General features: G+C 42.3%; 1 protein-coding gene across 4 annotated transcripts in view; it reads right to left on the bottom strand.

Moving 5' to 3' along the window:
* Positions 1–15,756, bottom strand: part of stxbp6 (syntaxin binding protein 6 (amisyn)) — a 203,870-nt gene that overhangs the window by 15,246 nt on the left and 172,868 nt on the right. For all 4 annotated transcript variants that reach the window (XR_013499973.1, XR_013499974.1, XM_078233275.1 and 1 more), the window contains exon 5: positions 2,097–2,254. Coding sequence is in view for 2 of the 4 variants with exons in the window: in XM_078233275.1 (XP_078089401.1) it covers positions 2,097–2,254 (158 nt within the window). In the remaining 2 variants the exon portion in view is untranslated. The remainder of the gene's footprint in view (positions 1–2,096; positions 2,255–15,756) is intronic.

Genomic DNA, 15,756 nt, shown 5'->3' with positions numbered 1-15,756 from the left:
CGCAGCCGAAATCTACCCCCCTCCCCCCCCACACCACCCCAAGTAATGCTCTGGGGTCCCAGGTTCAAATCCCACCACTGCGGATGGTGAAATATGCATTTAATAAAAATCTGGAATTAAGAATCTACTGATGACCATGAAACCATTATCGATCGTTGTAAAAACCCACCTGGTTCACTAATGTCCTTTAGGGAGGGAAATCTGTCATCCTTACCTGGTCTGGCCATCATGCAACTCCAGACCAACAGCAATGTGATTGACTCTTAATTGCCCCTTCATCAGCAAGTAGGAATGGACAATAAATTTTATGCCCTCATCACTTTGAGTGTCTCAACTTTTCAGTGCAATCAGAATTTATCTTTATTGTTACCACAGCTCACAGAATCGTAGAGGTTTACAGCATGGTTACAGGCCCTTTGGCCCAACTTGTCCATGCCACCCTTTTTTTTTAAAACTCCGAAGCTAGTCCCAATTGCCTGCATTTGGCCTATATCCCTCTAGACCCACCTTACCCATGAAAGTGATGGATTATCCTTCCCAGACTCCTTTCCCATGTGCCTGGATCTTCACTATTCACAACTGGACTCAACACAGCGTGTGAGGTCTCAGTAGGAAACAATGTCAACTTTTTACACACAAAAAGAGTTTGTTGGAAAGATGGTAATAAGGTGGTGGTGAATGAATGGAAAGATGTGCCAATAGGTTTCCACTAAAACAATTCAGAATGTAATGAAGCTGCAAGTTCAGAAAGCCTGTGAGGCTAAGCGAACGTCACTATCTGGTTTATTCTAGTGATGCTTTTGTTCCAAAGGGAGGGCATGGTTTCAGCACCAGCAGCAATTAGACAGCTGTAGTTCACAACAATCTAACCAGGGAGTTTACTAAATTACTATTAATTACCAAATTACAGACTGCACCAATCTGCATTAATCATGTCAAAATGTTCTATATCTACACTAGAATTCTCTCATACCAATGCTCACACTTATGTCAATCGTAACATGAAAAACCTGACATAAGTGATAGGATTGAGGTTTGATCGGGATACGAAAAACTTAAGTAGCGTCAAACCTAGGACAGAATGGGTGAAACAAAGTTCTAACAGTGCTCATATATCCAATTAATTCTAAAGGAGAGATGCAAGCATAAATGAGCCAATGCAATGGTGATCTTTGGTGTTATCACTCAGTGATGTAAAGGTAAAGTAAAAGATCACACAGTGGACAGAAAAGATCCCACTTCGGGAATTCTAATGAAGCAAAAGGAGATCACAAAACTAAAAGGATGGGCTGAAGCAGTCATAAATGAGTTATACAACATTGATATTGGATAAACATGATTTTGATTTCCATGGTAAATTAAGCCCAGAGCCAACAACATGGGAATATCAGTGCTGGAAATGAGCTCTTTTCCCCTTTGTACTTGCTGGTGGCCTGAGACATTTAAAGTCCAAATAAATGCATTACTTGGGTGCAGAGCAGAGCTCCCCATTACTTCCATTCCCTAACTATATCAGACAGGCAGCACAATGGCACAGTGGTTAGCACTGCTGCCTCACAGTGCCAGGGACCTGGGTTCGATTCCCGGCTTGGGTCACTGTCTATGTGGAGTTTGCACGTTCTCCCCGTGTCTGCGTGGGTTTCCTCCGGGTGCTCCGGTTTCCTCCCACAGTCCAAAGATGTGCGGGTTAGGTGGATGCTAAATTGCCCCTTAGTGTCAGGAGGATTAGCAGAGTAAATATGAGGGGTTATGGGGATAGGGCCTGGGTGCGATTGTGTTTGGTGCAGACTCGATGGGCTGAATGGCCTCCTTCTGCAGTGTAGGAATTCTATGAATTCAGAGAGCTGTTTCTCATCAACATTAAATATCTGTTAAAATAACAAAGGGTCAATCACTACAACCCGAGACTTTGCACAAGTGAATTACAACAATGAGTATTTCTTACTTCAATTAAGGAAAAACACAAACTGACAGATGGGGAAAGGCCTGGTGGTCATCAAGAAAATAATTGAACAAAAACCAAATGTAGTCATTTCTTTGCTCAGTCAGGAGGATTCACGCCTGGGTGCTGCAAGGAGGATTTTAAGGGTGCTCACCTTGTGTGCAGTTTCTGCAAATTGCTGAGAACTGTTCATCATCTCCGCAGTTTGCTTCTCTGCTCGGCCTAGCCTTTCACTACGTTCGTTCAGGGCTTGGCTGGCTTTCTGGACTGCACTCGTAACACTGTCTGCAGCTGAATGTAAGATACTATTACCTGAGAGAGAAGTTCAAAAATAAATTAGTTGTATTTATGCTAAACCGTAAATAGCTGTTTCTGTGAAAACATTGAATTCATCATTTACTCTAATAAAGCTTAGAGAACACTGACATAAAACAAATACAACTCCTTCTGCCAGGAAGAAAATCCTACCTGTTGATAATAAAGTAAAGTTAGGCCGAGTGCGTGTGTGCAACTTATTGCTTCAACTTCAAAGCAAATCATCAAACCAAAGAATGGACAGCAGATCCGTTACTGTACCCCTGCTACATGTAGCCAAGTGGAGGAATAACAACAGGTTGTACTTCTAAAATAAAGTTGCTTTAAATGTCTCAATGCACATCTAATTATAGAAATAAATAGGTGTTTAGACAAGAATAAGTAATGTTGATACCACACAAGTGCCAGGCAATAACCATCTCCAACAAGAGAGGACCTAACCATCGCTCCTTGATATTCAATGGCATTACCATTGCTGAATCCCCCACTATTAACATCCTGGGGGGGGGTTACCATTGCGCAAAAGCTGAACTGGACCAGCCATGTAAACACCATGGCTACAAGAACAGGTCAAAGGCTCGAAATCCTGCAGCAAGTAACTCACCTTCTGACGCCCCAAAGCCTGTCCATCAACGACAATGCATAGGTCAGGACTGCGATGGAATACTCTCCACCTAATTGGATAAGTGTGGCTCCAATAACATTCAGGAGGCTTGGCACCATCCAGGACAATGCAGGTTGCTTGATTGGCATCTCATTCACAAACATTCACTCTCTCCACCACTGATGCACAGTGGCAGCGCTGTGTGCCATTGACAAGTCGGAACTCAGGCAGTGGTCACATGGGAACATCACCTGCAAGATCCCCTCAAAGCAACCCACCAACCTGACTTGGAAATATGCCACTCTTTCTTCGTTGTTGCTGGGTCAAAATCCTGACGTTCTCTCCCTAACAGCACTGTGGATGTTCTGACATCATATGAACTGCAGCGTTTCAAGAGTAGTTCATTACCACCTTAAGGGCAATCAGGGGTGGGAAATAAATGCTGGCCTAGCCAGTGATGCCCACATGAATGAATTTTAAAAATGAACTGCGTCAAAACACAAGTCACAAAGATTTGAGGGAACGGAATCATTTTAATGTCCAATGTTGTGTTTTACTCTGACCCAGACTCTTCACATTGTCACAACAATCTTTACCCTCTATCTATTGTGGAATATCGTCTGGTACTGACCCTGACTATTTACAATTCACATTTGATCTCCCTTCTTCAAAGACTTGGCTGAGATTATCCATGATTGGCAGTTTAGATGATGAATATAATTTCTGTGCCAATTGGTTAGGGAATGGGAATGAACACAGCCACCCTATGCCTCACTGCCACCCTATGCCTCACTGCCACCCTATGCCTCACTGCCACATGGCCATCCTTGCTGGAATATGAATGTGTGGGAATGATGAACAAAAACTGGATTTGCTGTCTGCCCTGCTCTGTAGCCTATTGTCTCTAGACTTACATGAACAACAACCACTTGAGTGACGTACAAAAGCATTGCTGAAGCTCAGGGAAGTACATTCCTGTGAAGGATGGCATCTTTAGGAGGCAAAAGAAAAAGGATCTTCTGAGACCCTACTTAAACTTGTTGGTGTATGTTCAGATTTTGTGAAAAATCCAAAGGAATGTGTGGTGGGCCAACCTCAAAGGGCAACATCCGTGTTTTGGACTTTGATTTACATTTTCTTGCGCTGCCTGAAGGGTAACATCAGGAAGCAATATTGAGCTTGGTTTATAACCGATAATACTTATTCCAGCTCTATGGGTGACTGCCTTTGGCAATGGATTTGTCAACATCAGTATAGCTTCAAGTTGCACTACCACGGAAAGAAACCGCACCATCTCCAATATTCGCACTTCACAAGCAGAGACTGGAGTTAATATTTATCAGCTCCCATTGGAAATCACTGCTCAGTAATCTTTGCGACCTTCACTAAACTGAAGAACCCACAGCATTCCATGAAATGCTAAATGCGCATTGCATAAAGAATTGAAGGTAATAATATCAAATCCAAGCCCACTTTATGCACACACTGGTATCAAATACAAAACTGGCACAGTAGCAGTGGTTAGCACTGTTGCCTCTCAGTGCCAGGGACCCGGGTTCAATTCTGGCCTTTGGTGACTGTGTGGAATTCTTGAGTCTGCGTGTGTTTCTTCTCGGTGCTTCGGTTTCCTTACACACTCCAAAGAGGTTAGGTGGATTAACCGTTAGCAATGCACGGGGTTACGGGGTATTATGCCTAGGTGGGGTGCTCTTTCAGAGAGTCGGTGCGGACTCATTGGCCCAAATGGTTTCTTCTGCACTGGAGGGATTCTATGATTCTCTGAAAATACTGTGGCCACCAGAAATCTGAATTAAAAGTGAAAAGTGCTAGAAACATTTAGCATTCTGCTGGACTTGTTGAATGTTTCCCATATTTTCTGTTTTTATTTGGCATCAATGACTTGTCAAGGTGAGAATACATTCTTTCCTTCGCAATTGTGTGGATGAAATATCTAAAATATAAGGTGGGAAAAAAAACCATTAGCCCTTCCAGTTGTTTGAAAGAATTCAGGACCTAGGGGAGTAATGCCCTTTGCCTCAGGCAGAAAGCACAAATTTCTGTAGCCTCATGGCATCACAAATGCACCTTTTGCAAAGACTAACTTGTGTCTACACTAGGTGGCAGACTATTCCATAAATTTAATTGTTCCAATTCTGAAGAAAGTAAATCCTGGAATTACACTCAGTGAAGCGAGTTGAATATTTTGCATTTGTTCTCAAAGTAAAGATCAGGCTAATCCTGACACGTCTGAAAATCCTATCACAGTTTTCAAATTCAGGGCTGGAAACGGCTGTTCACACATGAAGTAAATGGTTGATAATCTCACTTTAATCTCAATGGATGAGCTGCTAAAACACTTTGCAAAAACTTGAACCTCACAGCAGCTGCTTCTCTCTCTCTCAGGCACAGATGATTGAACGTTTCTGAAAAGAATCTTTCACAAGAGCACTTCAGGCTGTGTACAGCTGTTAACTGCACTGGCATTTCTTTCTCCCAGTCTCCAGGGGTTGATGAATCATGCTGCAGTATGATTCCACAGGTATCATCAACCTTCCTGCTCTTTCCACAAGCGATATCTCTCCACACGTGAAGGGCAATCATCACGGGTAGGCTAGTTGGTCAATCCCTTCCTTGCCCATCATCAAAAGGACAATTAAACCGGAACAAAAAGGGGCTCTGTGGTCAGCGGAAAGGCAACTCTCCTGCTTCTAACTACTGATCGATGTTGGCAAGTGCTGTCATGGAGATCTTTAGTGGAATATAAATACAAGGTTCTGTACCTACCAAGATTCAAGTCCTAGACATCAATTAACTATATATAGATCTATGATTTAGGATTAGGATTAACATCAAAAACTGGACAGAGTATGATTGCTGAAGTGACTTGTACTCATCATCTCTCAGCAGGTCTTTTCCAGCTGGCAATCCACAGGGGGTTGTCAAGATGCTGCGTCCATCTTTATTTTAAATAAGGACATGGAAATTACTGATACGTTGGGACTATTTTCCTCCCATATTTTAGGGAGATTATTGTACACTGGAAAACTTACCTCTTGCTTTTAGTTGGAGGTGCTACATTTCAGTGAAAGATAAGTTTAAGGCACAGTGGAGGGTTAGAGCAGAACAAAACAAATTTAGCACCGGCCTGTAGATTGTAAATCAGATCTGTCTTTTCCAAACTTTAGCATTCCCTATTATTTCCTAATGGTCAGCTGTGGCTTTACAGGTGGCACTTTCGCCTCTGAGCCTCGAGGCTGTGGATCGAGAGCCATGGCAAGAATTGATGACAAAAATCAAAGCTGACACTCCAGCGCAGTACAGAGAGAATGCTGCAGTCCCTGAGGTGCTATTTTTAGGATGAGGTATTGAAACGAAGCCCCGCTCACCCCCTCAGATAGCTGTCAAACCTTCCATGGTGCTGTTTCAAAGAAGAACAGGGGAGCTAAGAAGAACAATGCCCATTCCAATGTCTCTATATCATAAAACAGGTGATCTGCTCATTAGCCCATTACTGTTTGCCAGAGCTTGCTGTACATAAAGTGGGTTGCTGAGCTTCCTACACTACAGCAGTGATTACATTGCAAATGTCCCTCACTGGTTACAAGGCGCTTTGGGATGTTCTGGGGTTGTGTGAATTCACTGACGTTTCACAGTCCCTTTGACAGAAGATCTCTGAAGCGAGAGGAGAGAGATAGAAACATTTTGATCTAATGTTTAGAATGTAAGGAGCTAAGAGGAGCATCAATTTGATAACAGGCAAGAGTGCAGGAGTCCTTCTGGTTTACCTTTCGCTGCTAAGTTTAATTTCTTCAGTATTTAATTCAATTTAACGACTTGACTGTAAAAAAAACTGTAACAATGACAATGTGTCTACATAGTTGGACAAACAGTAATGTCAGCATAGCAATGTGAAGTGATGCAGTATGATGGTTATCTGCACTGCAGGTAAAATCACCATGAATGACACATCCTCTGCGTGTAACTATGCTTTATTGTGATACTATCAACCACAAATAGAACTCATCATTCTTTTGTCAGAGTTACCAAGTTTAGACGGGTTAACTTAGCATCACAATTTATTTAAGCATGATAAAGGGCATCAAATGAAAGATTTTAAATTGGCATAAACATGAAAGCTGAATTACATTAATTTCTTCGAGATTCTGTAATTCTTTGCAAAAGTAATGCAATTAATGTCAATTTTATGCCAAACTAAAATTAAGTTTATTTTATTTATACATTAGTCACACCGAGGCTCAGTATATAGCCAATTCCTGCAGTAAAAAAGTTAATTTATTAGTCACAAGTAAGGCTTACATTAACACTGCAATGAAGTTACTGTGAAAATCCCCTAGTTCCACACTCCAGTGCCTGTTTGGGTACACTGAGGGAGAATTTAGCACGGCCAATGCCCCTAACCTACATGTCTTTCGGACTGTGGGAGGAAACTGGAGCACCCGGAGGAAACCCATGCAGACACAGGGAGAATGTGCAGACTCCACACAGACAGTGACCCAAGCCAGGAATCAAACCTGGCTCCATGGCACTGTGAAGCAGCAGTGCTAACTCACTGTGCCACCGTGCTGCCCATTATATAATAAAAAGCTAAAGTTTGTGAATTCGAGCTTTACTGATTTGCATGAATATTGGAAAATGTCTCTCCTGTGATAAAGGACCCAGAGCCTGAGCAATTGATTGGAAAGATCAGTCTCTTTCTCACGACTTTGGGCTACAGCTGACTGAAACTGTTTGTCTGTCTTCGCTTAGCAGCAACAATTCCATGGTAACACTGGAGAGCAACAACAACGACACAGACTGGGAGCAGTTAACTGCTCATAAACATTAATACACACTGCTGCGCAACGCTGCTTCAGGCAGAAATGCATCATCTCTGAGACACAAGCTTTTAAAAGCTCCATAACCAGGTCCCCGGTTTGATTGCAATCTTCAAAAGCACCTTGGGATGTTTTCCGACATTCCAACAATTTTACATTGAACATTCCTAATCTATTCAGGTTACATTTAAACAAAACAACATATAGCCAATTCCTGCAGTTAAAAAAAAAAGTTTTAGTCACAAGTGAGGCTTACATTAACACTGCAATGAAGTTACTGTGAAATTCCCCCAGTCGCCACACTCCAGCGCCTGTTCGGGTACACTGAGGGAGAATTTGGCATGGCCAATGCATCTAACCAGCACGTCTTTCAGACTGAGAGGAAACCAGAGCATCCCCACGCAGACACAGGGAGAACGTGCAAACTCCGCACAGATAGTGACCCAAGCCAGGAATTGAACCTAAGTCCCTGGCGCTGAGAGGCAGCAGTGCTAACCACTGTGCCACCGTGCCGCCCTCACTAACATTGCACATTTCTCCTGAGCGTACAGTAGCCTCTTTCCTGAGATTTGGGAACCAGCCCTCAGATATCCTCCCTGTATGTCACCCAGGCTTTGCTCATTCATTGCGCGGCGAAAGCTGCTTTCTAGGCCAGAGGAGGAAGTTTGGCTGAGCAAAATGCAGAACACATCCACACAATCCTGGGACGGGCTGCCAGAGATCAAATGGGACCTGAAAACAGGAAGCTTTTCCTCCCCCTAGGACACTGAAACCAATTACAGCACCCTTCCACCATCATGTCTGATGTCTGCTAATAGCGCATTCCAACGATTTTACATTGAACATTCCTAATCTATTCCGGCTACATAGTGTGGAGGTCTCATTCCTATCACATCAGGTTATTCAGGCCAAATGGACTGTAGAAAAGGAGTGAGTTTACTGAGCATTGAGGTTAACCTGTTAACGCCTGTGTGTGTCCAATAATGATCATGCTATCGAATGTTATTTAAATATTAAATACCAAGAACCACTGGAGTATTTTCAACGTTGATTTGCTCAGCCAAAATAGTTGATTGGTTGTTCAGGGCTATATATATATCAATTTTATTCTAAGACATCTCTCCAAGTACCAGATCCAACTTCCATAATGCATTTACCATCCAAATATAAATACAGGATGCTGACGTAAGAATCTAAGATATCAGCCGTGTGTCAGTTGATGGCACACCTTTCTCTGAGGCAGGAGTTTCTGGGTTTGAGTTTGGATTCAGAGATTTGAGCTCATTGTCCAGGTTGACACTCCAGTACAATACAAAGTGCTGCCCTGTTTAGAGTTGCTGAGTTTTGGATGAGACGTCGAACTGTGGGCCTGTCTTCCTTCTCAGGCTGTCATTAAAGATCCTGTGGCACTACTTTTAAGAGGAGCCCAAAGTTGTCACCCACATCCTCGCCAACAATCCATTCATCAATTGTAGGCTTTATTCAACTGCCGTTCGATGGAGCTTGCTTTGTATAAATTAGTTCGAGCCTTCCTTACAAGAGTGACTACAATTCAAAAGTACTTTGTTGGCTGTAAAAAGCTGTGGGACATTCTGTAAGTACTTTATTACACAATAACTCTGCCTCCAAAGATGGTAATATTTTCTTTTACTTCCTAATAAATTCCTTTTATATTCCACTGACTTGCTGATTCAAGGTGGTTCCCAGACAATCAGTTCCTGAGAGAGCTCCTCATTGTGCACCTCTATCCCTAACCGGGTGCTGCCATTCTACCTCTATCCCTAACCAGGTGCTGCCATTCTACTTCTATCCCTAACCGGGTGCTGCCATTCTACCTCTATCCCTAACTGGGTTCTGCCATTCTACCTCTATCCCTAACCGGCTGCTGCCATTCTACCTCTATCCCTAACCGGGTGCGGCCATTCTACCTCTATCCCTAACTGGGTGCTGCCATTCTACCTCTATCCCTAACCGGGTGCTGCCATTCTACCTCTATCCCTAACCGGGTGCTGCCATTCTACCTCTATCCCTAACTGGGTGCTGCCACTCTTTGCCTTTTCTCCCCCAGTTTCATCTCTCATTGTAATCTCCCTTGGCTCTAATAGTGGTGCATTTTAGCCCCAAGTTAATTGTTAGTATAAATTATCGCTGCCTATTCCCCCCCCCATCATACCTTCATTCTTTTTTTCCCCTCTGTGTTCTCAATCATTTCTCAAATTTGGCTTTCAATTTCTTCTTTGCACATCAAGATGACATCCTTACTCAGCTGTTTTCTATCTGACCACCTGCTCTGTGTAGTCTTGATTAGCATCCTGCTCTTCCCACAACTGCTGTTCACTGCTGAGTCTGAGTGGCAGATTGGTTTGCCGTTTCAGCCTAGTTGCAGACAGATTTTCACACTCCTGGGCTGAAGCACATTTCCAAACCACTTCTGGATCTTGAGATCTCCAACTGCCCATACTTGTATACTCAACAGTTACTGCATACCTCCTAGATCTTCATTCAAATTGGAATACGGCACTCTCTCTCTAAATCAGCAACCTCAGGACCAAGGTCATGCCAGATTTCAGATCTTGCAAGATTTCCAAATTGGATGGTTCAGGTCAAGCCAGGTTGGCTAGGGTCAAAACTGGGAATCCTGCAGCAAGTAACTCACCTCCTGATTCCCCAAAGCCTGTCCACCATCTGCAAGGCACAAGTCAGGAGTGAGATGGAACACTCGCCACTTGCCTGGATGAGTACAGCTCCAACAACATTCAAGAAGCTCGATACCATCCAGGACAAAGCAGCCCATTTGATTGCCACCCCTTTCAGAAACATTCAATCCTTCCACCATCAATGAACACTACCAGCAATATTAACCTTCTACAAGATGCACTGCAGGAGCAGTAAAGCTCAACAATCAAGGTTCCTGAGGCAGCACCTTCCTAACCCACGACCACTACCATATAGAAGGGCAGGGGCAACAAAATATTGATTTAGCGCCTCCACTATTAACTCTCCGGCCTCATCCTCCAAGAGACCAACATTCACCTTAGCAATTCCCTTCTCTTTTACATACTTATAGAAGTTTCTGTTATCCTTTTGCATATTTTGTGCTAGTTTTCTTTCATAACTTATCTTTGCTCTTTTTATTACTTTTCAGTAACCCTTAACCAATAAGGATATAGAAATATGCAGTGTTAGTGACAGAGCAGAGATGTGGTCAGAAGCTCATTTTGAGATCAAATATGACACAAAGTTGTGAACATCTGGTTCTACTTCAGCTACATATTGGAGAGAGATGTAATTTGCAGCGAGACAATGGCTTTGGTCTTCTCAACGTTTAGCTGGAGAGAATTTCTGCTTATCCAACAATCGAACTCAGACAAGGGTTTGTCATATGAGGAGTGGTTGAGGAATCTGGATCTATACTCGATAGAATTTAGAAGGGTTAGGGGGATCTAATTGAAACTTACAGAATACTGAGGCGCCTAGATAGAGTGGACGTGGAGAGAATGTTTCCACTCGTGGGAGAGACTAGAACTCAAGGGCACAACCTCAGGGTGAAGGGACGCTCCTTTAAAACTGAGATGAGGAGGAATTTCTTCAGCCAGAGGGAGGTGAATCTGTGGAACTCATTGCCACAGACAGCTATGGAGACCAGGTCATTGAGAGTCTTTAAAACAGAGATAGATAGTTTCTTGATCAATAAGGGGATCAGGGGGAGAAGGCAGGAGAATCATATCAGCCATGATTGAATGGCGGAGCAGACTCGATGGGCCAGATGGTTTATTTCTGCTTCTATATCTTATGGCCTAAGCAGTGTGACAATTTAGAGAGAGTGGAGGATCGAGAAAAGTGATGATGATTTAGTGTTCTTAGCACACATGTGAAAGCTGGTTCTCTGGTGCAATTGATGTTGCCGAGAGATGAGAAATAGCAGGGGACCAAGATTAAATTATTGGGAGACATCAGAAGTAATTTCAGAAGGCTAAAAGGTAGGGCAGTTGATGAGCAGTGGCTGTTGTCTAAGGAGATATTCAATTCCTCCCAACTAAAATATATTCCAGAGAGGAAAAAAGATTGTAAGAAGGGGAATAGCAATTCATAGCTGAGCAAGGAAGTTAAGGACAACACAAAGACAAAAACTAAGGCATACAATATTGCAGAGGCCAGTGGCAGGTTGGAAGATTGAGAAACTTTTAAAGATCAACAAAAGGTTACTAAAAAAAGTAATCAAAAGAGAAATGGTAAATTATGAGAAAACACTAACACAAAATATAAAAAGGATAGCAAAAGCTTCTATAAGTATATAAAAGGGAAAGAGTAGCTGAAATGAGACCGGCGAGTTAATAACCGGGAACACAGAAAAAGCAGAGGCGTTAAATCAATATTTTGCCTCAGTTTTCACAGTGGAAGACACTAGTGCCATCCCAATAGTAACAGGTAATGCAGAGGTAATAGAAAGGGAGGAACTTAGAATTGAGCAGGTTAGGCCTATACTCTCTAGAGTTTAGAAGAATGAAAGGATATCAACCTAATTGAGGTATATAAGATGATAAAAGGTATTGACAAAGTAGTTGTAGTGCGGATGCTTCCTCTTGTGGGCAATCTAAAACAAGAGGTCATATTTTTAGGATAAGGGGTGGCAGATTTAAGACAGACATGAGGAGACACTATTTCACTCAAAAGGTTGAGAATCTGCGCAATTCTCTATCCCAGAGTGTGTTGGATGCCGGGACTTTGAGAAAACCTGAGGAGATAGATAGATTTTTAATTAGTAATGGGTTATGGAGAATGGGCTGGAAAGTGGAGTTGAGGCTGAGACAAGGTCAGCCATGATTGTATTGAATGGCAGAGCAGGTTCGGGGGGCTGACTGGCCTACTCCTGCTCCTAGATCTTACTTCTTATCACTGAAGTATAACCTCCCAACTATTGTATTCAATTCTCCTCGTAATAAACAATAACTTCCTACTAGCTTTCCTGCTTACTTGCTGTACCTATATAATAACCTTGTGTTCCATGCACTAGGACAGTCAGATCCCTCTGCATCTCAGAGCTCTGCAATTGCTCACCATTAAGGTAATATCTTTCTTTTTTTATTCTTCATCCAAAATAGACAATTTCACATCGTACCCACAGTATACTCCACTTGTCAGATCTTTGCCATCTTAGCAAACACCAAAAGCTGAAAGTGGCATTTAAATGGCATTTAGTATGCATTTACCCCAGTCCCAATGAGCATCAGATTCAATCATTTACAGGATGTGGGTCGACAGGGTTTGGACAGAAGCAGCAGAGTTTTGGATGACCTCAGGTTTACAGAGGGTAGAATGTGGGAGGGTGGTCAGAAGTGTATTGGAATAATCAATTCTGTTAGTAATAAATGCAGGAATGAGTTCCTTATGCTAAGACCAGAGGAAGAAGAGGTAAAAAGGCACTATAAATCTTTGGAAACTGCATGGATATTACTCAAAACTGATAGCTTTTCATGTGCTGTCACGATAGATTGCTTTTAATCCAGTTCTCAAAGTAGCCATTTCCATTAGAAAGAGCACTTTGAAAAAAAGTGAGAGTGCTTAGAATAACAATTTTTTTTTACTTTTTGAACTCTGTCAACATCAACCAGTGACACACAAGGTGCACTACAAAATGGAGTATAACGCCTTATTATGTTGTCCCAACTCTCATGTCACAGAAACATTGAAAATAGGAGCAGGAGCAGGCCATTCAGCCCTTTGAGCCTGCTCTGCTACTCAACATAATCATGGCTGATCTTCTATCACAATGCCATACTTCAGTGCTCTCCCCATACCCCTTGAATGGAATAGAATATTACAGAGCAGGAGGCCGCCATTCAGCCCATTGAGTCTGCACCAAACACAATCCCATCCAGGTCCTATTCCCGTAACCTCACACATTTACCCTGCCAATCCCCGACACTAAGGTCAATTTAGCACGGCCAATCCACCTAATCCCCACACCTTTGGAAACTGGAGCACCGAGAGGAAACCCACACAGACACGGGGAGAATGTGCAAACTCCACACAGACAGTGACACAAACCGGGAATTGAACCTGGGTCCCTGGCACTATGAGGCAGCAGTGCTAACCACTGTGCCACCCTTGATGTCTTCAGAGTATAGAAATCTATTTCCTTCTTAAATACATTCAGTGACTTGGTCTACACAGCCTTCTGTGATAGAGAATCCCACAGGTTCACCTCCCTCTGAGTGAAGAAGTTTCTCCTCATCTCAGTCCTAAATTACCTATCCCGTATTCTGAGACTGTGACCTCATGCATTCAAATATAGTGCCTTTAGACTTGTCCTTTAACATTTTTACACAGTTTTCTGTATTATGGCCCTATTTGTTGCTATCCCCTGTTTCCTCTGCCTTTTACTTTACACCTTCCAGGCAATATATTGTGACAATTTACAATGGTTACAGCTAGGCTTGGATTGAAATCTGGACCCAGACAAAATGGCACTGTGCTAAGATCAGCGTTCAATCGAAAATGTATATAAAAAGGTCATAAGATGAGATAAAGGTAATATCGCCATAGTCCCAGATGACCATAGGCACTGACTGAGGTTGATTTAACTCAAGGATCATCGCACCTCAGGTGAGGAACAAGGTGGAGTCTTCATGAATAACCTCAGCTGGTACGGGAATTGAACCTGCGATGTTGGTGTCATTTACTATCTGTCCAACCAACTTAGCCAGATACAGGGTAAACCAGGTCCAAAAAGATGCCTTAATTCAAATCTCATTGGAGCATCTCTATTACACCTGTCTGAAATGTACTTTCTTCTCACACCAATCAACCTTGTGTTGGAGTGCAAGTGTTAGAAGCATGAAAGCGTCCTACTTCTCAACTGTAACATCCTTTGCTTTGACAATAACACAGAGGGTTAAGTCATCAAAATCATACTTCTGATTTCTGATAACTCATATCAAACACAATCCATTTCATTCCTACAACTGTGTGTTATATAACTTCAGGCTTCTCACATTCCAGAGTGTGTAGCTCATCCAGCTAATTTTGCAGGATGTGAAAGGAGGTGGTGGAAGAGGAGAGGACTAGGGACATTAGTGCTGCAAATAGTGAAAATTAAGGCAAATGGAACATTGTCCTCTATTGCAAAGGGGGATGAAATACACAAGTAAAGATGTCTTGCTATAACTGTACAAGGCACTGGTGAGACCAAAGCACTGTGGAACAGTGTGTATAGATTTGGTCTACTTAGGGAGGGACATACTTACATTGGAGACCGTTCAGAGAAGATTCACTAGGCTAATTCCTGGGATGCAGGGATTGTTTTATGATTAAAAAATTGGACTTTTACTCGGAGTTTAGAAGAATGAGAGAGGCACAGTTTCAAAATAAGGGTTGTCTTATGAAATGAGGAATTTTTTTCTCCTTTGAGTATCATTAGACTTTGGAATCCTTTGCCAGAGAACAGTGTGGAGGCTGGATCATCGAATATATTCACGGCTGAGTTAGAAAGATTTTTGGTCAACAAGGGAGTCATGAATTGGTTGGGAGGGGGAGCGGGGGTCAGATAGGAAAGCAGAGTAAAGGCCAAAATTAGATCAGCCATGATCTTTTTGGATGGCAGAGCAGGCTCGAGGGACAAATGGTCTACTACTGCTCCTATTAGATAAAGTTCTGCCAAGGTTCTAAGGATAAAGTGATATTATTGATGTGCTTGCCAAACATGTTCAATGGCGCATATACTGTATACACACAGTACACAGAACAATAATGACAAGAGTATCAATGTCATTGTCTTACTGCACAAGTCCCCAAAAACATTCAGGACTTTATTGAAAAAAATTCTGTAAAATACAGAATGGTCAGCTAATTAACACTCAAAATCTGAGTGATTAGATGAGCACATCTGTGTTAACAATTCATGTTAGAATAAATGAAAAATAAAGTCATTTTATCAAACCGCTTTGTCAGATCCAGCATTTTTGATTGTGCTCTAAAATTGTGCCTCAATTTGATGCTGAGTAGCATTACAGAGATTCATTTAGCCAAATTGGTCCTTGTACTTCATGGAATTATTAATC

This window comes from Mustelus asterias, chromosome 18 (genome assembly GCF_964213995.1).
Source record: "Mustelus asterias chromosome 18, sMusAst1.hap1.1, whole genome shotgun sequence".
NCBI lineage: Eukaryota > Metazoa > Chordata > Chondrichthyes > Carcharhiniformes > Triakidae > Mustelus > Mustelus asterias.
The sequence above is the reverse complement of the archived record's forward strand: the minus strand, read 5'-3'. Positions and strand labels throughout refer to the sequence as shown.